Genomic DNA, 25,272 nt, shown 5'->3' with positions numbered 1-25,272 from the left:
GTATGCCAATTGGCATGTGACCACAAATCTTATATTTAAAGCCTATTAAATGGCTCAGTTGCTGAAAGAGTAATCATAGTACCCTTTGGGAACTTTGTGGTTTGTGAAAGACTTCCATTCAACGCCATATTTTGAAATAGCGATAAGTATGAATCTTTTTTTATCATTCTTTGCTTACTCGATTCCATTTGCGGGGTACACTGTTAGTAAGTTTGGCGGTAATAATCTATCCTTCATTATCTTTAAGTAGGATGCTTTAAATGGAGAACAACAGGCCTCATCATTTGATGATTTGTAAAAAAAAAAAATGAAACCCATGGAGATGATTCGCTTTCCATTTTTTAAATTTTGTGATGGCGACTTCTGATACCTCTGATACGATTTTACCAATGACTGGGGTGACCATCAATTTCCAATTTTGTCCACAATTCGACTAGAAATTCACCAACACATTTAAAGTTTTTCAGTTCCAATACCGCGTCCACGACTTTATTGTTATTATCTAAGGAGAGCCCAAAATGGTCGTGAGGAAGAACAACATCACTTAATTCTTGCTACCTGTTTCTGTTAACTGCGATCTATAGACATCAATGACAGTTGCGTACAGTCGCGTGATATCGCTGCATATCGCTTTACAGTTTGATTCCGGAAATTATACGACCATGAAAAGTAAAGCAAAGATGACAGCGATGCTAAGAACGATCTAAAACTGAACAAGCATGTTTAGTTTTTCATTTTCGTTTCATTTTCCTATTTATCTGTATTGAATTACTGAGACGTTATTCACTTTAGCATGTATGCAGTATGTTATAAATTTCAGGTATATTATATTTTAAAAAATAACTTCTTGCAACTTTAACTGAAATAAAAAAACATAGCTTACAACCTGTTGCTACCGAGCATAACCAAAAAGACTAAAAGAGCTGTGGGTAGTGGAGAAGAGGTGGACGGTGTAGTTAGCTTGAACGTTTAATTTCTTCTTAAACATCTACTCGTACTAAGAACGCAATTTAAGTTTTCACCGAAAATTTATTAAAAAAGTAACAGTTATTTTACACTAACTATTTTAAAGAAAATAACACACTTTTCCATTTGTTGATATTAAAACATGAACGCGGTTTTGTTACTGCGTTCGCTTTGTGGAACCTTTGTTTTGTATTCCTCCATATGAAGAATATACACCATTCAGAGTGAAATTGTATCTCTGCTATTGCAAAGTTTAAATCCGCCCAAGCTACGCCCAAAGACTACTCAAAGGCGTATCACAATCGAGACATTCCTGAATTTACTTATCCGTTTCCATTCGCTGTTAGCAATGTCGTTAGTAGAAGCGTAACCAATAACAACAAAGACGGTGTCTCCATAATAGCTTTGCCACATTTTGCACTTTTTAAATCTTTTTCTGTTTGATTAAAACAGTTATCAGGTCTCCTGCGGTACTTAACTGCTGCAGTACATATACTCGGGTCCTCCTTTTTGATAGGAGTGGTCCTAACCTTGTACTGTCTACAATCAGGGCAAGTGTCTGCGATAAAGAATATCAAATTAGTTTCTTTAATCGGACTTAAAGCATACTTCTGCAGACAGTTTGCGCAATTTATTTGGCGTCTGTATTGCCTCTTGTTAATACTTATATCCTGATGCGTCTCCCATCTGGTTTTGTTGAAAACATAAAACGGCATTTCTTTTGTGCAACTGACGTTAACCTTTTTGACTTCTTGACCATGCACGTGTTGATGTCTGGTAAATGAGAGCAATGAAAAATACACTTGTGTTGTCATCCAGCTAAGTGAACCAAGCAATAATTGAGCGAAATTAAACATTAATTTGGCTGGCGTCAGCAAGATACTTGATGCTGAGTCATACTTGTCTGGTATAGGACACTCAGCTTGAGTATCATTCAAAACAATCTTCGTAAAAATAGATATATTTTCATTTGATAAATGCTCCATTAGCTTCCCAACTACCTCACCGATAAACTTTCCAATGTATTTGTTGCCCTGGTTACTTTGCATGATGTAACCATTATAGTCCAATATTGCGCATACGTGTGTGTTGTTATCTGCACAGACTTTTACTGCCAATCTATCAGTGGTATACTTAATATTGGCGACTGCTGATGCATTCAGTAGAGCTTGGTATAGATTATCTGTTGACATTTTCATTCCAGACACTAAGAAGTAAAAATGAAATTAAAAATTGTGATTTTCGCACATAGAGTGTGATATTTGCGACATATTCAAAGTCAAAAATTTAAGTTGCTTGGAAATTTTAGGAGGTAATTTACAGATATTTTACTAAAAATTTGTGAAGAATAGTAACGTTAAAAGTAATAAGATCTTTTAAGTTTTTTTAAAATTTCACTAGGAAAATCGTGCCAGTGAATTTGGCAGACTTATAATGATAAGGGGCTTTACAAATTAGCTTCACCCCGAAGGCTACTAGTGTTAAGTGTCACCTGAAGGAGAATAGCTACAACCCTGGAAATAATATTTATGTCTTTTTGTAGCTCCTTCTTAAAATGGACAGACAACATTGGTTGATCAATGCTTTGCAGCTGATAGACTGCAAAAATCTTACTTTGGTAGGGATCTAAGCGAGTAACCAACGTCGAACATGCGCTACCTGCAGCATTCCACTCTACGATCCAGAACGATCCGGAATATCGTGGAATTTAGGTGTGCTAACGTCAGCAAAAATAGTACGCTTTAGAATTTTTAATGTAAACCAAATAACCTAACATCCTACATCTGCTGCGAACATTGACAAGACCGGTGTGCGTGTAAGAAAGAAACCGCTTATTTGCTATTTGTTGCGATCTTGTTTGCAGTTAACGTTTTATAAACTAACGGTGCTTGCTGTCAGAAATAAAGTCCTTTAGATTAAACAACGACTTTACAATTTTCTACTGATAAATCAACCGTAACGGTTGATTTAGAGGCTTAGAATTGTTGGTGTGCATCGATCTAGGATTGATCTCAAGACCTTTACACTTGAATAAATATTTTACCACATTAGCTACTAACAACGTATCAACTTCTAGACTACGTAAAAAATTATAATCTTATACCTGCACCAAGCATTCCATCTATTCTTGCTGTACCAGCTATAGTAGCAAAAACAGGGTCATCGCTAAGATCTTTCTCCTCCCTCTTCGGTACAGTCACACCAATATTTACATCCGGCATGGCTGCAGCCATCTGTACAATACCAACTTTATAAATATCACGTTGAAACGGCTTACTGGTGTTGGTATATGCTATATACCTAGAGTAACCGCCACTTGTTGCTACGAATAAACTTTCGATGATATCCTTGTCAATATTATCTGGTTGCCACGATGTTTCAACTATATCAGTTACAATTCCAGCGGTTGTGAGGAGCTTTTTAAGAAGAGTTCCATCGCAGCTGCTACCGATATCATTACTATTTCCATAGGATTTAATGAAATCGTATAGCTCCTCCGCAGTGGGGAAATACATTAAGCTGCGCGGTTGCTCATTTTGTGATTCTGTTTTGAATGCGCAAAACATCCATGGTGAAATTTGAACGTAAGTGTAATTCTCTGCTGTGTAATTCTCAGTTTTGTTGATAAACGGTAAATGTAACGCTTCGATCCCTTTCATCATCCATATATCAGCGTCGGCGTCCGTAATTTCATAATAGTTCTCATCAGGTTTCAAAATGGCGACTGCAGCACTAAAGTCTGTATTATTCACTGCAGTAAAAAAATAGCTAGTGTCTGTGGTCATAATTTTTTTATTTTCGTCATATATCCAATACGTAGGAAAACTCTCTTGCCCAGTCTTCTGATCGATCATGTCCACCTTCAAAAGTTCTGTCTGATTTGTGTCAACACCTCGCTCTAAATCATCCACATAAACGTTTGGTGGTGCTGGAAGATATCCGGTTTGATCTCGGAATTTCGGATGAACCAAGACGAAACCGTTGTTATTTATCATAAACACATGACTAAAAAAACCCAGTTGAGCACTCGGAATCTTCTCTTGGATTGAGGCTAACACTATGTCTGTTCCTGTCACGCCGATTAATTCTTTTTCTTCAAACACACCTAACGACACGCTCATTACCATACCTAAACCAGTACTATCCAAGTACACAGGAGTATAACTTGGTTTTTGTTTCGAATTCTCCCTACCAATAGGTCGACTGAAAACTTTCAAGTATTCTAAAACTGTGTCCCACACGTTTCCAAGTGTTTCTATCGAATAAAAATAACCTCTGTTCTTACAAGCCATGTCTATTAGTGCCTTTTTATCAGGACTTTTGTACCGGCCGACAAGGTAAGCAAAAGCGCGAACTTTTCTGTTTTTGTTTCGCTTTTCGAAAACTTCTTCTCCAGCGTATTCTCCCTCGACGCCGTCGGTAATAAACATGATAGCCTGGTTGCAGTCTGCGTATGTTCGGTTATAATAAGTACCTAAAAAAACATGTTACTATAATATTTTTGAACTATTTTCTAAGCGTAATGTATTCGAGCCAAAGAAACTAAATCTTCTTTACACCTCTGTAGGAAGCAAACAGATAGACAAAAGGGTAGCCCAATTTCATTTCAATCCCCTGTCGCCTCTCTCTTTATTAACGGGACACCGGAACAATAGTGGTTGAGAGGTAGTTAATAGAATGGTAAACCACAGAGTTACCTTTTTTCAGAAACAAAATCATATTTTCTTAAATAGAGTAGTTTTTTGTGATTTTGAAATCTTACAAAGTTTTTAAAGAAGCCTGAGAAATATATAAAATATTTATAAAAAATATCGTACCTGATTCTAAAATATCGAACGCTTCCGTCATTCCTAAATTGATATCAACAACATCTGTTGGCGTTTCAATCTTTTGAAGGGCGTATTTCATGATTTCTTTGTTTTCTTTTGTCGCTTGTACCATAAATTTTAGACATGGTTTGATGTACGTCACTTTTTTGTTGATTGTAATGACATTAAAATAGTCGTTTTCTTGTAACGTATCGATGAGTGACGCAGCCGTAATTTTTGCGATACCTACAGCAACAAAAATTTAAAAATCATATTAAAAGCAAAATCAAATCGTAACAGACAAAATCAACTGACAACAAAAAGAGAAATCAATTCCGTATTTCCACAACAACCTTGAATTTCAATAACAAGCCAGTTAAATTCAACTTGACAAAAAATAATAGGCAATTAAAACAATAAAAATTATTTGATCTCTTTAATAATAGCCGTCGTCTGTCTGTGTGTCCGCGAAAGCGGCGTCCCGTAACGGAAACATTTTAAAATGCGCACGAATATCAAATGCGATATATTTTATCCACTTTGTTGCCACGGGTAAATTTTAAGGACGGGCGAACCCGTGGATTTTTCCACGGGCTAACGACTATCTGTATTATAATACCCGTATACGTCTGTCTGTCTGTCGCGCGAAATGATACCGCAAGTAACAAGACGTGCGTAGTGTGGTATTAAAAAAAATAGGCGAACCCGTGGATTTTTCCACGGGCCATCGACTAGTTTATTAATAAAACAAGAAACCATGGTCGGTTTGAAATCAAACATTCGTTTTTAAAACCAAACGATTGTAAAAGGGCTATAAAACATATGATTAACGGACCACTCTAAAGGTCAAAGTGCAAGAAATTATACACACTTCAGAACCATATAGACGTCTAGACAACCTGTTTATAAATAATTAATTTTAAAGATGAATTTGATACTTTTTCATATTTATTTCTAAAAAAAGAAAAATTTTCCTGCAGTAATTTTTTTGGCGGTAAAATAACCTACTTTCAGTAAAAAATATTCAATATTAGTAAATGAAAAGTTTGTTTTGACGAGGGAACAGAGACAATGTTCCATTCGGAGTGTGCAGCTATACGGAGTACGGCTCCGTATAGGCATGCGTATACGGAGTATAACTTCGTATAGCGACATTTTTACTCCATATAGACGGAAATATTTAAATATCTAAAAGCCGCGAGCGGCGCAGACGGCTTTGAGAGTATAATGCCGAGACTGGTTCGGCTAGACATTAGCGAATGCAGCATGAGTGTCGAAGTTTAAACTAAGCATTCTTATTAAAAATTTACTCTGAGCTATTCCAGTTTAGAAAATTGTGCCTAAAACAAGCAAATAATTTGTGCAAGCATGCAGAGTACCAATTACCGTAGATAACAGTTCCAGCTAATAAAAGTTCGAGTTAACCGGTGGACGAGTTACCGGCAGTCCAACTGTATGATGTAGTTTACTATTTGCGTTTTGTATGAAGTTTATTTTTATGGCTTCCATTATATTCATTCTAAGCTTTATAACTTTGTTTTGTATGTTTCTACATGCAATAAAACTAACCATACAATCAATGACTTTTTCTTATGTAACTTTAAAATTGTGTACTTTTATACCAGCCATTGTAAACCTTAACTCATTAACAATACATCGAATTCTGTTCCTACCAAGCATGTCACACTCCGCATACTTAGCATGGCACACTCCGTATACTAAGCCTGTTACACTCTGTATAGCATACTTCGTATATTAAGCATGTCACACTCCGTATACTAACCATCTCACATTCCATATACTAAGCCTGTCACACTCAGTATAGTAATCATGTCACACTCCGTATAGCATACTTCGTTTATGAAGCATGTCACAGTCCGTATGGCATACTCCGTATAGAATACTCCGTATATAAATACTCTCGGTATCTCACAATCTGTATGCTATAATCCTTTTTTTGCAATCAAACTAATGTTCCCACACTCGGTATAACTACAATACACCTCGTATGTTTACCATGGATAAAAAGTAGGGAAATGACGTGATTGTCTTTTTAGCTTGTTCTTTATGGTGATTATTTTTTATTTTTTGTCGGAAATAGTTTTAAACGGTCATATATTGCAATATTTCCACTTTAAGAACATTCGTTGGCAGACTCCGTATAGCTAAACCAAACTCCGTATATCAGCTATACGGAGTATTACTCCGTATAGAAACCACACTCCGTACGTCACAACAACACGAGGAGTTTTATTTGTTAAAAAATGCTACATTACCTGCTTTAAAAAAGTAATTAATACCTTAAGTCATTGTTGTAGCTTAGACTGGCTTTATGTACAATATAGCTAGCTAGCAAGTTTGAGTTAAAAGCAAAATATGCAGGGAACTTCTCTGTTATATTCAGTTATATTTGGATGCTCAATATGATATTTAAGATGATTTAAGTTGTTTTTTTTTGTCCTCAGTGATCATAAACTTTTCCACCGCCATTAGCTCGACTCTCGTGTAAGTCACTAAATTCGAAAACCAACAGTCGTTTCGTAGCTCTTTTAAACAACGCTTAGCTTTAGATTTAAATTTTTGTTCTAAAACGAAACTGCGTAACTTGGCCCAAATCTATTATGTCAACGCTTAGAACAGAGTGTTAAAACTTCCAAGGGAGTTAAGTAGAATGTAAAACAAGTCAAAAAAAAGCTCCCGCACAAAGCAGGGGCGAGTCTTTACTTTAAAGGACTTTAAGGAATGTATACGAGGTTGTCAAAACATTTTGCATGCTTAAAAAATCTTACTGACGACGAGTGTTTTTTGTTAATAAAATGCATTTTCTTATGAACACAAGTTGTTTATCATCAACAGGTGAGATAATTATGCAAATTTTAAATCCGGTGATTTTTTTTTAAACAACTCGAATCCAGTGTGATTTTTCTGAAGATGGCCACTGCGACGAATGGGTGAACCAATGTATCACACTTCTCCGTACGTCTGCTGAGGCAATGGTAGTTATCAGGGCGGTACAAGTTAACTTAAAATCGGAATGAAAAATATCTCGTGTGTTGCCCCAAAATCTTCTTTAATTCGAATTTAAAAGTTTGTAATTGGTTTCTCAGTTGTGCAAAAGCTAATTTGTAGTCGGCGGAAGTTGTTTAATTGGATATACTCAGCTAAGTAATCATGACTTTTCATGTTGAAACCTTACAATATAGAACTTACTGACTAAAACAGAGATGAATTAAAATCTGTTTTTTTTATTATAAAATTTGAAGTCGTAAAATAATAAAATTAGTTAATTTTGAACAAAAAGAAAAGAAAGAAAGTGAAAACATTATCCACATGAAAATGGTTTTTAGGATACTCAGGGTTGCATTACGTGATTGAGACATTCAAATTTTACCTGCAGAGACAGTGAACACGCTTAATAAATATTTTACCATTGAGCAGTGGATAATTCATAATTTAAAAAGTAAACTTTAAGCAGCGTCATAGCGAGCGTATCCACTTCCTGTGTGTCATATAAACCAATTTCAAATACGCAGAAGTTCCGGATACGTTGTACGCCATTAAATGTACTTGCAACGATACCGCTCTATTGCGGACACTATCAGGACCTCCAACAAGCCGATCCTGTAGAGAGATGTTCGCTACGTAGAGGTTCTTCCCAAATTTACTTGTATTGCTTTGAATGCTTTTTGGTTGTAGCAAAGTGGGTCAATAGCTTGTTCTGGGGAAAAGAAGGAGCCTAAGACATCGTTCATTTAAGTGAAACAGGCTCAAACATTTTCCATTGTATAAGCGAAGATATTAAATATTTTGAATCAAGGGCAGAAACTTTTGCGGAAAGAATTTTTTGCGGGAAGAAACTTTCGCTGGAAGAATCTTTCGCGTTGTCATTTGGCATTTTTTTTCCGGAATTCAAAATATGGGTCGTGTTCGCCTGGAAATATTTTTTGCCAAAATCTAAGAAACTACTTTTTTCGGTAAAAATCGCATCTGAGGTATTTACCATAATTTAAAAGTCTGCATCTGCACTGTTTCGAGGAATTGGGAATTGGAAAAAAAACACCAAATGTTATTGTAGTTTATGATTAAAGAAGAAATAAATCACTAACTTCAATATTTCCCTGTTTAGGATTTTTTGTGAAAAAACCTTCGCAGGTTAAAAAGGATCATGATTTTGCCTTAAAAAACTTTCGTGTTTTGTTAAAAACATAAACTTTTGCAAAAATGACCAAAAATGCGAAAAAAAACAAAAGTTTTTGCCCGCGAAAGTGTCTGTTTACAAAGTAATAAAAATCGAAGAAAAATAAAAAACTTCTTAAACAAATTGTTTGATACAACCGCTTTAGCAGGGTCAGTTCTAGGGGTAATGTAAATCGGGACCTTAAATGATATCCGCTAAAGGGGGGTGTCTGCTATAAAAATCGACATACAAGTTCTGTTGTGTGGCCCGAAGTTGTTTACACGAACTTAAATTATAATGGGTCGTTTGTTTGATGTCGTTATTTTTGACGTCAACAACTAAACAAAACAAAGAGTAAAAAACAGTAAACTGTCTACGTACCAATATTGTTGCCAATCATTGAACCCGACGTATCTATGACAATGACGACATCTTTTGGACTCGATGTAGCTTGTATATACCAGATACGTCGTCGGCAGTCAAATAAATCCGTTTTTCCATCATTGCCGTTCTTATTTCCGGGATATATTCGAAATAAGCCTAAAAGCGAAATTCACATTGATTCTTAATTAAAGATTAAATAGAACTAGTCGTTAGTCCGTGGAAAAATCCACGGGTTCGCCCGTCCTTTTTATACCGTACTGCGTGCGTCTCGCTACTTGCGCAGCTAAGCTAACATTTTGCGTGACAGACGGACAGACGTATGCGGGTATTATAATTTAGATTCAATACGGAGTTGTTACTAAGCAACAAGAAAGCATCATTTAAACAAGAAAAAGTGAAAAGAGAACAAAAAGTCACGTAAATAAGAAGGAAAGGCACCGATGTTAGTGAAAAAAGATGGTAGATAAAGCTGTATAAAATTCATATCCATCGAAAACCGTCATTTCTCTAACAAGTATAACATTTCAATTCAGTATAAGGATTTTATTACCTGAAGAATCTCCATAATATTGATATAGTAACTTCTCACTGAAATTATAAAAATTCGCTTTGAACGTCGGATCAATTTCTTTCGTCCATTTGGCTGTGTACAACACTTCTTCTTTACCAGAGTATATATTCGTTGGGACTTGGACAAAACTATCGGTTAAATTGATTGGAACCGTTTTTGAAAATGTTGGCACTATTATCAGTGATACATTATCATTCTGATTAATATCTCTCATATTGTAATAGTTAAACAATGCTACATTTTTATTTGTGTTACGCGCTTTAGATTTCTCCGCATTCCTTTTTATTTCGTGCAATACCTTAGTCCTTTCATCAAACAGTGCTTCCACACTCTGTGTAAAATTATTTAACAGTTCATCTCCACTTATTTTCTTTTTTACTACGTTTAACTTTGAAAATGCTTCAGAAATTTTATGATAGTTCGTGTATTTCTTCGTCATTTCTTTTAGTTCGGTAGCCAAGTGTTCCGCCATATTGTCTGCGAACGTTTTTCCAATAGGGCCTGCTAGATCCAGTCCTAGCTGTTGGCAGGAAAGCTGACTCAGCAAAGTTAAAAGTGTTAAAACAGTGCAGCAATGCCAGATTATGGCTACCATTATGGATAACGCTTTTGGACCTATCAAAGGTTTAGGGATTCCATTTTATCTTTTTCGCTTTTATCTTTTTTATATTTTATTCTAAATAAAAGAAAATATATTGGTACTACGACAAAAATAACAACAACAACAACAACGACGATCTCCCAGAACAACAAAAATAAAAACAACATCAATATCATCAACATTACAAGTCTTCTTACAGAACTTTAAAATGTGAAAAAATATATATAAAGTTATTCCATCCACTTAAAATAAACATTTCTCATTAGAAATAAAAAACACAGTAATTCTTCTAATTGCATTTTATCAGGTTAATTAAATTCCAGCGGAGTTTATGTGGTATCAAATTTGATACCACATACATGTATTCCAAATAAGGTTTGTTTTCGTTATACTTTTTCCTGATCAAAGTCTTTTCCCACGGTGTGCTGTAAAAGTTAGATACAAGCGAAAACAAACAATCTATCTTGTTTGTTTACCTAACTAAGGTAAAGAAACATCTTGCTGTTTACATAAAAAAAGTAAAAAAATATATACTTGCAATTGTAAAAACTATTTCAAACAGCCGACTTAAATTTATAGATAACGTAAATCGGATGCGCTTTATCCCAACGTTTTTTGTTGTTTCAAATTACCCCGTTACGACGTGACAACGTTCCAACGTTCTGTTTATCAACTGAAACGACTACAAAATGTAAAGTTTTTTTCTTCTTCGTGTTTTAACATCACAAAACTTTTTTTTTCTCTACTGAATTTTGTTATTAACAATAATTATTAGGTTCAATCAAACTCACTCCATATTTAATTTATGCAAAACACTGACATTTGAGCGCTGTTTACTTAATAATTAAAAACTCTCCATTGCAGATGTTTTTAGTGGATATAAAAGAAAGGTTCTGCAATTTCGTACCAAGCTCTTTTCGTAATGCTAGTTTTTAAATTTGTTATTATTTGTTAATATTTTTCATTATTAAGATTCCTACAGTTTTTTTCATTTTATTTGATAAAATAAAAAATAAATATTGTAAATCATTAAATTTCGAGAGAAATTAAATTAAATCTTTTACCCTTGCAGTAACTCTACCTACCACAGGAGAAGGGAGGTAAGGGTCACATGGCGCGGAAATAAAATAATAAAGTAAATTAATTAATTAATAAAGATAATTAAAACGAAAAGATTTTTTCAAAACTGATTTAATATTAACGTTATTGATGCACCAAGAAAAAAACTTTGCGAGGGAGAACCTCCCTGTCGAATAACCTTATGAATATATATACAAATATAAAAAATAAATTCTGTGATTAATACATCTTTATAGGACTGTTAGAAATTCGTTGGAGTTAATTTTGGAGGTTTTTACACGATTCTTTAGTTTACTTTTAAAAACAGAATTTTTTCTTTTTTATCGGGAAAACAATTTGATCACGTACATAACTAAACTTTTTTATTACAGACTTATGAAATATTCGCTATTTTTCGTTGCATGCATGGCCTAAAGGCGTGAACATATTTTTCGTTTCTTCACATATGTTTTGGCTTCCTATCTCATCAATGCTTTGCAACCTTGTTTCCAGGACTTTCTTACACTAATATGCAATGGGCTTAGAGACGAGGTTGTATGTTTAAATCAAAATACCTCAAGAGAAGTCATTTTGGCTGCAAAAAAATTTTGAATTTTTCAACAACTGATTTTTAAAAAATACAATCTTGATGAAAATTTGTTAAAGGAAGAGAGCTGAGTTCGAAGTTCGCCGCCACAAGTAATTTCGTAGACTTTTTCTATATTAGATATGATTTTTCACTTCTCAATGTTCATACCATTTTAGGTCGTTTGGTTATGTCCACACTTTCAAAACATGCTTATTCTTGTTGAGGTCAGCAGGACCAGTTTTCACGAATTGCACCGACCTTAGTAGGCCCCGACTTTGTCTCAATATTTTTGTGCACGATAAAAAAGGACACATCGTCGTCAAGGACGTTAAGAAAAGCAGAATGAATGAAAAAAAATATGAAGTACCAACTTTCTCGATCAGAAATTATTGTCTGGTGAAACTATGCAGAGAAATCTGGTTTATTTTCACTTCTCTTTATCGGATCGGATCGGATCGGATCAAGATTCGTGAACGATTTCCACTTTTTTTCGGCATGAAATCATTGGTTAATAAAATCCAACTAGATTTGATCCCAACTTGGATCAGAAAAATCCTAAAAAATATTTTAACATTTTGAAACACTTTAGATAAAAAAATGCTTTCTGCGTGTGCGTGGATTATAATCCGATCCGATCCAGTGTAAACCAACCTTAAAAATTGTTTTTAAAAATCCTGAGAAATAAAATACCTACAACGCAGACAAGCCTTCGTATGGTATAATTGTTTCTGTGATATAAAATAAATATGAAACACGTTTTATATGGCTTTTATCTTCATTTTTTAAGCAACATCTTGACAATATAAATACATGTGCAGCTGTTCCTAGATGATCGATCTTTATCCCTTACTTTATCCATTATATTATAAAAAAAAAAAAACAATTACGAAAATTGAGCTATGAAACGTCAACAACGTATACGAAACGTCAATCGTTTAAATCTTGATATAGAAATAAAATTAAAAAAACACGTGGTTAGGTTTATGTTGTCATGGAAACATAATCTGGCAATACCTACAGATATGTAGCTAGCATATATATACAATAGAAATAACTATTTCAGCTTTCAAAAAACATCAAACCAACACATCTGGTGATTGGTTAACAGTGGCCACAAACGAGAAAATATTAAAATACTGAACAAAATTACCAATAGTAAAAAAATTTATTGCATGGAATATAAAGAACTTCAAGGTTAAACTTGTAGATACAACCGCAAGGAAGCAGAGAGCGGGATTATAAAGTGTGGCAGTTAAGGGAGATTAAACAGAGATAATACAATAATCACTAACAATATCTTAAGATATTTAATTACATATTTAATATTAAGTAGATTAATTTTCTCCCTGGTGTTGTATGATAAAACAGCTTTGTTTGTTTATTTTTCTACCATTATATGTGCCAATCATATTGGTTACATCTCATGCTTCCTTGAGTATATACATGTTTTTTTGTATTAAGAATAGCTAGTTCTTTTTTTAACATGATTAATCTTTAAATTTTTTAGTAGAAATCACCCTGACATATTCTTAGCGTATTCTTAGAACAGTGAAGATTGAAAGATCCGAGAATGCAAACTGGTGTAAACAAATCATTGAGCTGCTGTTTAAGCAGCTTAATTCAACTGACAGATAGACAACTAGATTTTGTGGGGAAAAAATTCGAATGAGACCTGAGAACATACTACAGATATTTTACATCAATAATGAAATACACTACTTTTGTTAAAATTCCATCCAAGAAAAACTTCAAGATGAGCATATTCTTAGAATATTCTTAACTATTTGGCTCAAAATCTCATCTTGAGTAAATTTTGTATAAAAAAAGGCTGGTAAAGAGAAAATTATTTGATAACCCCAAGAAGATTGAAAATCTTACCTCGCGTTGTTATGTCACTGCTTTTTAGCGATTTTTACTTGAAAGTATAATTCGTGCCTTTCTATGTACTTATTACACAATCAAAATCATTTCTCTCAAAGAAAAAATGCGCATATAAATTATAGATGCATGCGTTATGAAAATACAGCTATTTTTGCTACTTCAATACTAAATGCAATGACGCGTAACTGATAATTTGCAACTCAAAGTAGAATACGCCTTTCGTCACGACTAGGTAGTCAATTGTTCACATCAGCGTTGTACGTGAAAAGAGAATTTGAACTCGTTAACATGGCAACAAATTTTAATTAACGGTAATTCCAACCAATGAAATTGCCTACTATATTACTCCAGCCAATCGAATTGCCTGCTATAATATTCAACCCAATCAAATTGTCTGATATACTATTCCAGCCAATCAAATTATCTCCAATTATTCTAGTAACTGCAGCATTTACAAACTGTCTGTCTAAAAATTACTTTAGTAATATTTTTGGAATATCCACACAAAGAAAAACAGAGAAAATTATGTAAATGTTATACTATACCTCAGTATTAAGAATATATTTACTTGATATAAAATTTGTTTCAGATTAAATGCTCGGATCTCAGAATAAAAAAAATATCCAAATTTTTCGTTAATAAATAAAGCCGCACAACTGTGCTTCTTTTTCAAAACCAAAACATCTTTTTGACCACATCCAATTTTCCTTTGTTTACATATCAGTGCGAAAATAAGAAGGCTATTGAAATGTTCAATATTTTCTCAATGGCGCGTTTGTTTGAAACTCCCCTGGATGAATGTGAAATAAAAGTTCTATAAAAACATAGTTTTTAAACATAGATAATATATATTTCGTTCTCTTTTTTGTTCTTTTTTTTCCTACTTAATTCTATCTGTGGTAAATATTCGACAAAGATGAAAATGCGAATATCTTAAATGATCTCTTACAATAGAGAATTCGTCTAGATACAATATGATCGTAATGTGGAAATAAATTTCGGAGAGACGGGCGTTTCGTTAATCAAGGTACTTCATTATATTCATACATTATACATTATGTGGCATACGCCCCTCCCCCCGCCCGTCCGATTTCGAACAATATGGGGTGCCAAAACTTCCATAACCCATCTATTTGATCTTAAGATAGCTAGCTAATAAGGCAAAAGGCTAGCTATCAGATTTTAAGTGAGTTTTATTGATATTCTTTGATGTTTACTATTTATATGTTATCCTAAAGTTTTTTCCCCTTTTTTGGCGATAACCGCTTTAAAATAAGCATAAATCTGGTAGATAAGGTGGAAAATGAAATTTGGGTACTACAAGCAGAAACAAGTCCGGTTCAAGGTTTTAGATCTAACCACTAACCCAAAAACCCAATAACCACATGTTTAAACATTGACAAGTATACATTTACAAGTGTGTCTAATACAAAAAAACGTTTATGATTGCTTGTGGCCATAATTTTCAAAAGTTTTACTATTTTTGTAATCAACTTTTGCACGCCGTAGGTAGCTACGAAAGTCGGGTGCAATGTAAAAATACTCTTTAAATTGAATGTTTGTACAAATAGTTCTACCTTGAGTGATGTGTTTCTTTATTTCGTGTGATGTTGCTACTTCTTTGTTCGATAGTTTTTTTCGTTAAAAATATGGCTGAAAATATAGTTTAGCGATTATATTCTTCTCGAAAAGCTGCTTTTGTTTAAATGACGCATTTGTAACAATAAAACAGAAGCTATGTTAAACTTGAAGTTGTATGTTGTTGTTGTTTTTAGGAAGAGATTGTCAAAAAAGAAAGAATATCTATAAGAACATCAGTGTGCAACAAAATCTTTTTTAGGAATTTAATGTTAATGTTTTATTTTTTAATGATTCCAACATTTTTTTTATTCCTCCAAAACCCTTAAAACACTTACGATTATCACAAAAACTTGCGAAAAACTTATAGACATGCTAATACAAAAATATAAGAAACTGAACTACTCTTTAAATAACGGTAGGATAAGGTCTGCGAAGGAGTCAAACATTTTCTTAGTATTCAAAGATTAAAACTGGCTATTCCTCTAAAATTTATTTTAAAAGAATAAATAAACTTAGGATGTTATATGCAATAATCCTATTTAACTTTGGTTCCATCTTTGTAATCTAATATATGGCGTGTGGCCTAGTGGTTATGGAGTTCGCTTTGTAATCACATGATCCGCGGTTTGGTCTACAGCCCGAGCATGATTAGCAAGTGTCTTTACCACAGCTACGGGTCAACACATGCCATGTGAGGACAATGGGGTAGGCAATGCCGGTGTATAACTAATGTTTTCAGAACACAGGACCCACGTTGATAACAGTGTTTCCAACACTGAAGTGGCTATAAATATTCGGAATAATAATAACTTGTGGATAAAAGTTAAGAAATAATAAAAATATGCGTTATCTTACTAATAAATATAGATTTAGAGAAGACGAAATCAAACAAAAAGTAATCCAGAAAACCTACATAAATGTGGAGTCATCTAAGATAATATTTTACCTATAGAATGTTACGATCCTATATAGACTTCACTGACTTTCACGTGGTATTTTGAACACCAATGTTTTTTACCACAAAAATTTATAAATCAGCTTCAATATTCTCATTGGCTTCTCATGTTCATCAATCATTCACAACCATCTGCGTCTCAAATTTGCAGGATTATGTATTTTTTCATTTTAAAAGATAATAAAAATTTATTTTGATATAACAAAAAAAAAATCTAGTGAAGCCCTATTAAAATACAAATATTTTTTTGAAAAAAAGTCGCTAAAGTAAAATTAAATAAAAAATTGCAATTGCATTTTTAATGCACTTTAAATTGTTTTTATGGCAGTTCTTGTGGATCTAAATATTATCCTTTCTGACCCTTGTTCTCAAGGTCTCCTCCCAAGAACTATTACCACGGTGCAGCCATCTTAGGATCTAGATTGATTCTTTTTCTGACAGTTCACGTCAAATATCCTTGCAGCAGGCGTTCACATAAGTCGACCATTCTGAGACAAATCTAGACTTCATAAAAGTCTTGAAGGCTATTTCGCCTCATACACTCGACTCACTCGATTCACATTTTTCCGAACTTGCAACACACATGAACATAAAAGACAGTGCAATTTGGCCTGAATTAACCTGGAATTCAAGCAACAAAAAAGCACTCCTCTAGACGTGAGACTCACCGTCTCAACCTCGTGCCCGGGGCTTTTTATCTGTTATTGGTGCTGCACTTATTGCTCGCCGTCCGATATGCAATAAGAGACAACAGGTCCTGTGATCGAGGTTGTCGCCGTCTTTCTCCCTTATCTCCAGTACAGCTATATAAAAGAAACTTTCCTATGGACTTTTCCTATGAACGAATGTTCTTGTCTCAGTTTTTTGTTAAAGAGACTCTACACTTTTAAGAAAAATGTTTAGTTAGGCTCACATTCCTATGAATTTAGATTATTTAAGCATTTACGAGAAAGTGATCTGATAAGCTTCTCAGAAAAGACAAACAAACTCAGGTACCTGTTTATAACAGGTTTAAACCCGACGTTGGCGAAGAATGACTTTAGTTGAGAACTAGAAAATCAGGTTTCCGTGTTTTCATGAAATGGAAAAAGAATTACTACATACTTACGCAATATTTTGAGAACCAACGAATTGGTTTAAAAAGAGAAAGGGTTAATATAGACTAGGGAGGGGCAGCATGGGTTGCAGTGTCATAGATTGGCTAAACTATTCATATTTTTTTCTGTCAGAATGAAAAAAATAGTGTTTTCAAAAGTGTTTAGTTGTTTCTGAAAATAAATTACCCCCGCTTTCGTTGGTCCTTTATTTCAACTGTTAATGCATTAAATCTTTTTAGTCGGCAATATGACGGCGATATCTTGGTTTGGTATGCGTTAATTAAGGATAACTCTACCGTTAACACACACTCTACCTCTATCTACTTCGATTCCGTCGGTAAATCGGAAAAATGTTTGCCTTAATTGGATAAACTTTCGCGAGAATATGTTCTTGCGATATTTTGTCAATTCCGTCATTCGCCAAATTAAATTCTTGCAAATATCACTTTTTAGTGAAATTTAAGAATAGTAAGTCATTGTGTAGAGAGGAGCTCGTCCTTCTTTTAAAAAGAGACATCAAGTTTGGTTTGTGATTATTTACCAATTTTTGTCTTTGCCCACGCTATCCTTATAACAGAAATATTTTTTTCTTTTACTGACATTGTGCCATCTTTAGAAATGGCGAGTCCTAAAAATCTTCACTACTTTAATAACAGAGGTGGCGATTCCTCTAATAGATTAAATAAAAGAAGCCAGGACATCAACTCAGATGTTGACGAAAAGACGACACTACATTCGTACTGAATAGTCGTAAACTTGTTGTAGAATGAAAACAATAATTATACAAAATGTTTAATAGTATTTGACTATTCGCGAAAACAAATTCTCGCGAAACTTAAAAAAAAATCAAAAACTGCGATTCACGAAATCGCGAATTTAAATGTATTTCATTTAAATCTGAAATTTAAAAAACAAAAAGTCAGCCACGTTTTTTCTTACTAAACCTCAAAGATTGGTTCGCAGGCTAGTTCATACGAAGTTGAAAAGATTGGTTCGCAGGCTAGTTGATAGGGAGTAGAAAAGATTGGTTCGCAGGCTAGTTGATAGGGAATTGATAGTCTTGTAGTCAGTGTATTCAGACGAGGAAGAAATGTAACTATAAAGTGTGTTTATTTATTTACCTAAAAAATTATAAATGTGTATGTTATAAAAATTATGCGATAGAAAAATAGCTATAAATTTTGTTGTGAGTATACATAAAAGTTTTAAAACTATATTTTTGTTATAAAATACTGGTAAAGTTATTTCTGCGAGCGTAATTCCTCTTCGTACATTTTCCGCACAAATTCGTAATCTTGTACGTGATCCTGTGTTAATTTATATCGACCTTGCTGCGCCGTATTCTGCGTTTTATCAGATGGTAAATTTATTTCCGTATTTCTATTAAAGGTGTCAACAAATGCGGGAAGTTGTACGTGATCCTGTGTTAATTTATATCTACTTTGCTGCACCGTATTCTGCGTTTTATCAAATGGTAAATTTATTTCTGTGTTTCTAGTAAAAGTGTCAACAAATGCAGGAAGTTCTTTAGAATTTACTAAATTAAGCCAGCTTGTTGATTGTTGGTTTGTCTGAGCCATGTTTGAATAATTATTAGTTTGAAATGGTGACTTTCCATCTTGTCCCTGATGCATGTCACCTGAACAAAGAAGAAAATGTTTATGGTATAAGTATACAGATTATTCACAGAAGAGAAAATTCTTTTTTAAAAAAACAATCAGAAAAAATTGTAAAATTCTACATTTTGCGTAATTTTCCTAAAAAAGCAACAACTCTTCATTTGATTTGAAATAAAACCTTACCATGGTCAGTTTGCATGCTGGGAAAAATATCAGCATAATTTCCCATCATGTATTTCTGCTGCATTAGATATAACAGATACATTTGTTGCTTCTGTAACATTTCTTCATAGCTACTAACATACGTTACTGGAGGTCTTCCCCACCATCCTTCGTTTAAAACTGTTTCAGTGTATCCATTTGAAGGAGTAGTTACAGCTTGCTCAATTTGAGGATGATTAAAAGTGATGCCATGTTTTCCTACAAATGAATCTCTTTCAACTTTTCTACGTTCGTCTGAAGCATAGAAATTAGACTCATCTGCTCTGTTTCTTTGCTTTCTACCAGAACAACAGTTTGCCGGGTTTAACTTTCCACTACGACTGGTATCGTCCCGCATGTTAGTGTTTCCTTGCTTCAGCAATCTCTTTACAATATTTTCCTCGTTATCAGTATTCAACATGGCAGGTGTTCTGAAATGTTTCCATGGGTCGTCCTTTTCTGGCGTTTCTTCGCGATTCACGCCTGCCTTCACATTTGCTGAAGAGAGCTCCTGTTTCATAATTTTCTTGATAATGTCTTTCTCGTTAGAATCTTCCCCATCAAATATTCTGTTAATCTTTCGATTGATCGAGGAAAGAGGGTTGTAATGTGAGTGGCCATTGTTCTGGTTATCATAAAACTAAAATTTAAGAAAAGAAAATCATTTTTTTAAAGTATTAAAATACTAAGCCTATAGTTTCACCTCCAAATATTGTGAGTCTCACGATGTATACAGTCACCAAAAAATAGGCACCATAACTCTCTATTAGTAAACGTTACTGCCCTGTGCTATTTCCTTTTAGCTTCTAACCATTGAGTTAAAGGAAATTAAAGTCTTAGAGTTATAGCTCGCCTAATTGCTCGATAAAGTCTTCAAATACATGTTATATTACACCGACTGCTGATACCACATGGCCATGTAAAAATTCAGTTTTTATATATATTTGATTTATAAATACAGTTCTCTTTAGTTAGTTACCTTTACCCCCAAAACCTAGTTAATATAAATAAGTGGCTAGAGAGTTTACCTACTTCCTGCTAAAAATACGTTGTTCTCATAGCTTTTTCTGTTTTAGTTTCTAGCGAACAACACAGATTGGTAAGTTCAGCAAATATACATCTCCTAGTATACTTACCCTTTGAGCAAGTAATGCTAATTCATCTTCCTCAACTCTCTTTTCCTTTGCACGTCGGTTTTGATACCATATTCTCACTTTTTCTATAGACAAGTCACAAAGCTCTGCTACCAACTCTCTTCTCTTAGGGTCAGGATGCTTCTCTTTTTGGTAAGCTGCTTCTAGAATTAACATTTGCTCATCGGTGAAAACGGTGCGATCTTTTTGTCGGCGCAAATTAAGACTTGGATCTGAAACAGATAGTGGGAATTTAATTAGATCTGCCTTGCTTTTGATTGAGTTTTTAAATGGCAAAATAAATTAAATAAAGATTACCAGAGGCTAATTCCTCCATCAGGTGTGACGGTGCATCGTTATACTTGTTTTGTCCAGGATGACGTTCATAAATTCTGGACACGTCGTATTTGCTACGACGATTTCTTCGCTTTCTTGTTAAATCGTGGGTTTTGTTACGATGCATTTTCCACTGTGCGACGGCAAGCGATAGGTTTTTAATAATTGAAAGAACTTTTTGTTACTTTTGCAGTAACTGAAGGAAGCTATTGCATTGCATCAATGCATTGACGCAATGCATTGCCGCAATGCTTTGCCTTCACGCTGACAAACAGCAATTTGCAGCAATTTTATTTTTCATTCTACTAGCCACAAAGTTATTAGTATCACAAGTTTCCTCATAAATACATGAGATATGATAAAGAACATTCCTTAAACTGATTAATCTCAGTATCAGGTTGAGCGAGGATTAAATTTTCTTTTAACTACCAGAAAGCCTTATTCTTTAAGTTTCAGGAATTTACTGTTGAGAGAGGGTGTACTAGGAACCATCTGGCAAATGAAGGATTAATGTTAGTTTTTAAAACCTATTATCTTATTACTTAGTAAGTAAGTAACAGGAAGTTTTAACATCCTCGGGGATTTCATCCTAACGGCTGGCTATTCCTCCCCTCCGAGTGTAACTATGTTCATTACCGCTAGAAATACGTATAGCATTGCTCTAATTTGCTTGTCTGCCACACAAGCCGATTAGCGGTCAGTAAATGGCACCAAATGGGCTGGCAACACTACATTTGAAGTGCGTCGGAGTGGGGACTCGAACCTGAAACCTTATGATTACAAGTCGAATGCGCTACCACTACATCATCTCCACTTTTCGTTAGATCAATGTACTACAGCAAGATTACCTCTAGCACGCATTTCTAGTAACAGATTTGTAGTCTTAGAATTTAGTACCTTCAAACAAAGATGTTTTCTTTAAAGTGTCGAGAGTTGTTTTGTGACTTAGAAATTAATAGAACACACCTGATTGTTCGCAAGAAAACGTCAGTACGTCAGGCTTAGTTAATTGTTATTTTAGTTAAATGTATTTTTTTTTAAATGTATTTGGGAAAAAATTGTAGAAGATTGTAGAAATACTTTACTTATCGTTGTAATCTCTGTCTTGTATTTTTAGGTACAAGTTTAGGAATAATTATTAAAAGTCAGGGGGGGGTCATATTTTCGATTATTTTTTTATTGTTTAAGGATTGAGTTTTGAAATCTTAAGAATTAAGAGTCCGTTGATTGTCGAAGAAAGGCTTTAAATTTTCTAAAATTCGCCCAAAAAAATAACATTAATTCATTCATTGCCAAAATTTCTGCAGTTGACCATCACAATGCCTTTGTGGATTGTTTTGCGCTGAATCGGTTTAATTTTTGTCGACATCATTTTCCTGATCAAAAAGTCCAGTCTTTTAAAGATGATATGAAATGTTTAACAATGAATCCAATCATGGTGCAGCCTGGGACGACATTGTATAGGACAAGGCGTTATTTCTTCATCGCAGGGTCTTTGGCAACCAATAAACTTGTATTTGCTTCTACGTTTGGTGGGAAATGGGGTTGTACTTTTAAAATATTTGCAAAGATAAGAGTCATGCTGCAAAGTTTTCTCTTTTACCAATGGCCAAATGAACATTTGTAAAACCCATTGATCATTTCCCCGTTTTGATTCTCGTTTTTCGTTTCTACTTTCGGAATTTTCTAAAATAAGGTGCATAATCTTGGCTGCTAACTGTTGATCTTTGTAATTTTTGAAACACCACAGTCCACCTAGTATCGCCGTCAGATGTTCCTCATGATCTCTCATAACATGCACAAGTTTATTGGAATACAACCATTCTGTAACAGCGTGTTCTTCTCTTTTTAAAATTGGAGAATCCAAATCTCGAAAACAACTTATACGTACAGACGGGTCTAGAAGTGGTAGAAATCTCCACGTCATTGCATTAATAGCCGACAAATTGCCGACATTAATGATATGTCGTACGTCAAAAAAATGAAGGTTACTATAGTTTTGTGTGTAACTGTTCATGTAATTTTTTTGAAGCTTTCCGTCATGGTATATTCTAATGGACCAGCTTGCATATAGTGAACTTCTTCTAACTTCAGATGCGACAACGCCTATTAACTCTCCCCAGTTCTCCTGACAGTCTTCTCCAAAGATTGAATACGAAAGGATAAAGTTGCTTTTGTTAAAAGAATGGAAATATTTATTGTATTGAGTGAAAAGGTTGCCATGGAAGTTGCCAGTAATATCACCAGTGGTATTGTTGTAGTAAATCAGTAATATTAATGATAAGGTGGCTATCAAGAGAATACATATCTTTGATGTACAAAATCCTTTCTTTGCTGTAGTATTCATCCACAAGGTTTGTAATAAGAGCTGTATCTAAATATAAAAAGTGTTGAAGAAACATTTTTACAATCCTTATGGAAAGTTGATAATCATCTGACATTTAGATTCTTAATTGTTTTTCTTTATTGGCATGTCAATACTCTTTCAATTCAATGAAAATTAAGTTTAGGAATGACGTCAAAAAATATGTCCTAGATGAAAGTATGTCCAGGCAACAGTAACAAGAAAATGCTGGGGTCGGGAAGAATTTAGTACTGACTACAAATTCTATAATAAAAGATTACATAAACTGTTATTTAAGTTTGGTTCTGCAAGTGTTAGATCAAATGCTTGAAAGTTTATATCAAAAATAGTCAGTTGCATTGCTTACAAAGAATTTCCAAAAGTCCTGCTGTTTACCTAACAAGCAACACAAAAAATTAGTTGAGGACTAAAGTTTCTTGAGTATTTTATACAGCCTCAACCGTTGTTTATTTTCGTTACAGAACTACTTGGAAAAAATAAATTCCATGTTTCCTTGTTTAGTAAAACTTGTGCGCCAATTCGCAAACAAACTTTACCTTCAAACCCGACTTTTGTTTGCCAGTTGCTATGTTTTTTACAGGACTCGAGCTTCAACTTACTTAACAAAAAAAAACGTGTATTTGAAATGCACTTTTTTTATTTACTTTTTTGTAAAAATTCTCAGAAAAACATTAGCTGAAATAACTCTCAGTGTGAAATCATGGATGCGAGATGATGGTGGAACATCTATTTGTACATACTTCGTGTATTGCAATTTTACTTGTCTCACACTTCTCTGATAATTTTAAACTTGTTTCGTAATTTGAAATTCAAAACAGCTGAATATGATTCACTTTTGCATGGGCTTTATTTTTAAATAAATTAATAATGTATCTAATATAAATAATAAATATTGTGATTAATAGATAAATGCAGTCAAAAAACTTTAATTGATATTCTGTAATTCCATTTTTTCAGTGACTCGAACAAAGGAATACAATAAAAAAATAAAAAAAAAATTAGTAAAAAAAATAGAACCAAACTGGAATGTTACAAATATTATAGAGATATGCTCTGATAAAGACTACTCCCTGAGCCTTCAGAAAATGTTTCTTCTACTTCAAAAACGTTTTAAAAAACGTCTTTTCTAATAAGCATCCAAGGACGTTATCAATTTAAGCTATCTCTAATAGAAAGAGACAGATTTTTCTAACTATTTAAAATATCGCAAAATTCAGATCACAGAGGTGTAGAGATTCCATTAATTTTCAATAATCGTTTTCTTTATCTTCTTCCCTATTATTTTTCTTTAATCAATTACATAATATAAATTTCAGGCCGGTATTTTTTGAGATATAACGATGCCAAAATTGTATTATAAATAAGGGTTTGTGTAATAACAATATTCATTATATAAAAACGATGGCAAAATGGATGATGTATTGATTGCAAATTCAACCCACTATCCTCTCATTTGGGGGGTTACTGCCCCAACTGAGCTAGCCACCCGACGCTATCTCTATAGCACCCTCGACCCCAGGGATTTTTGTCTTTTTGATGTGAGAGAAGGCGACAAAAAAATATTGAATCGTTGGAAGACAGCAGAGCTGGTTCACACAGTTAAGTATGCTCAAAGTGGTTCTCTAGTTGAATTTAACCTTTTGGTTTATAAGAAGAAAAAAAAATTAAAACAAAAATTGCTTTTTGACTTAATTTTTTCAGTTTACTTCAACCGCAGTAATTTTATCTTTCAAAATGAACTTTTTTGAGGAACCGCGTTATAATATCATGCGATGAGTTGTTAATTTCGTGTAGTAAGGTAACTTTTACGTAGTTAGTAGAAATATATGTTGCAAGTAGGGCACACACCTCGCCTTCGTGTGGTATGTCTACTGCATGTACTAGAGAGATCACCCTTTTCCCAGGATCTTTTTTCTTTTTTGATATGAGAAATGACGGCGAAAAATGT

At 33.9% G+C, this 25,272-nt stretch overlaps 2 protein-coding genes across 2 annotated transcripts; both read right to left on the bottom strand.

Moving 5' to 3' along the window:
• Nucleotides 1-1,009: 1,009 nt before the first annotated feature.
• On the bottom strand, nt 1,010-15,747 carry LOC130647062 (voltage-dependent calcium channel subunit alpha-2/delta-4-like). The gene is made up of 6 exons (XM_057452780.1): nt 15,615-15,747; nt 9,887-10,583; nt 9,334-9,492; nt 4,785-5,021; nt 3,071-4,441; nt 1,010-2,173 (listed from the first exon to the last, which is right to left on the bottom strand). The coding sequence occupies exons 2-6, from the start codon at nt 10,500-10,502 to the stop codon at nt 1,290-1,292; spliced, it is 3,267 nt and encodes a 1,088-aa protein (XP_057308763.1). The 5' UTR covers nt 10,503-10,583; nt 15,615-15,747; the 3' UTR covers nt 1,010-1,289.
• Nucleotides 15,748-18,614: 2,867 nt separating this feature from the next.
• Nucleotides 18,615-22,048, bottom strand: LOC130647575 (uncharacterized). Its single transcript, XM_057453486.1, has 4 exons — nt 20,942-22,048; nt 20,627-20,856; nt 19,473-20,130; nt 18,615-19,309 (listed from the first exon to the last, which is right to left on the bottom strand). Exons 1-4 carry the CDS (start codon nt 21,084-21,086, stop codon nt 18,912-18,914), a joined length of 1,431 nt encoding a protein of 476 aa, XP_057309469.1. The 5' UTR covers nt 21,087-22,048; the 3' UTR covers nt 18,615-18,911.
• Nucleotides 22,049-25,272: the final 3,224 nt, after the last annotated feature.

This window comes from Hydractinia symbiolongicarpus, chromosome 6, assembly GCF_029227915.1.
Source record: "Hydractinia symbiolongicarpus strain clone_291-10 chromosome 6, HSymV2.1, whole genome shotgun sequence".
Classification (NCBI taxonomy): domain Eukaryota; kingdom Metazoa; phylum Cnidaria; class Hydrozoa; order Anthoathecata; family Hydractiniidae; genus Hydractinia; species Hydractinia symbiolongicarpus.
The sequence above is the reverse complement of the archived record's forward strand: the minus strand, read 5'-3'. Positions and strand labels throughout refer to the sequence as shown.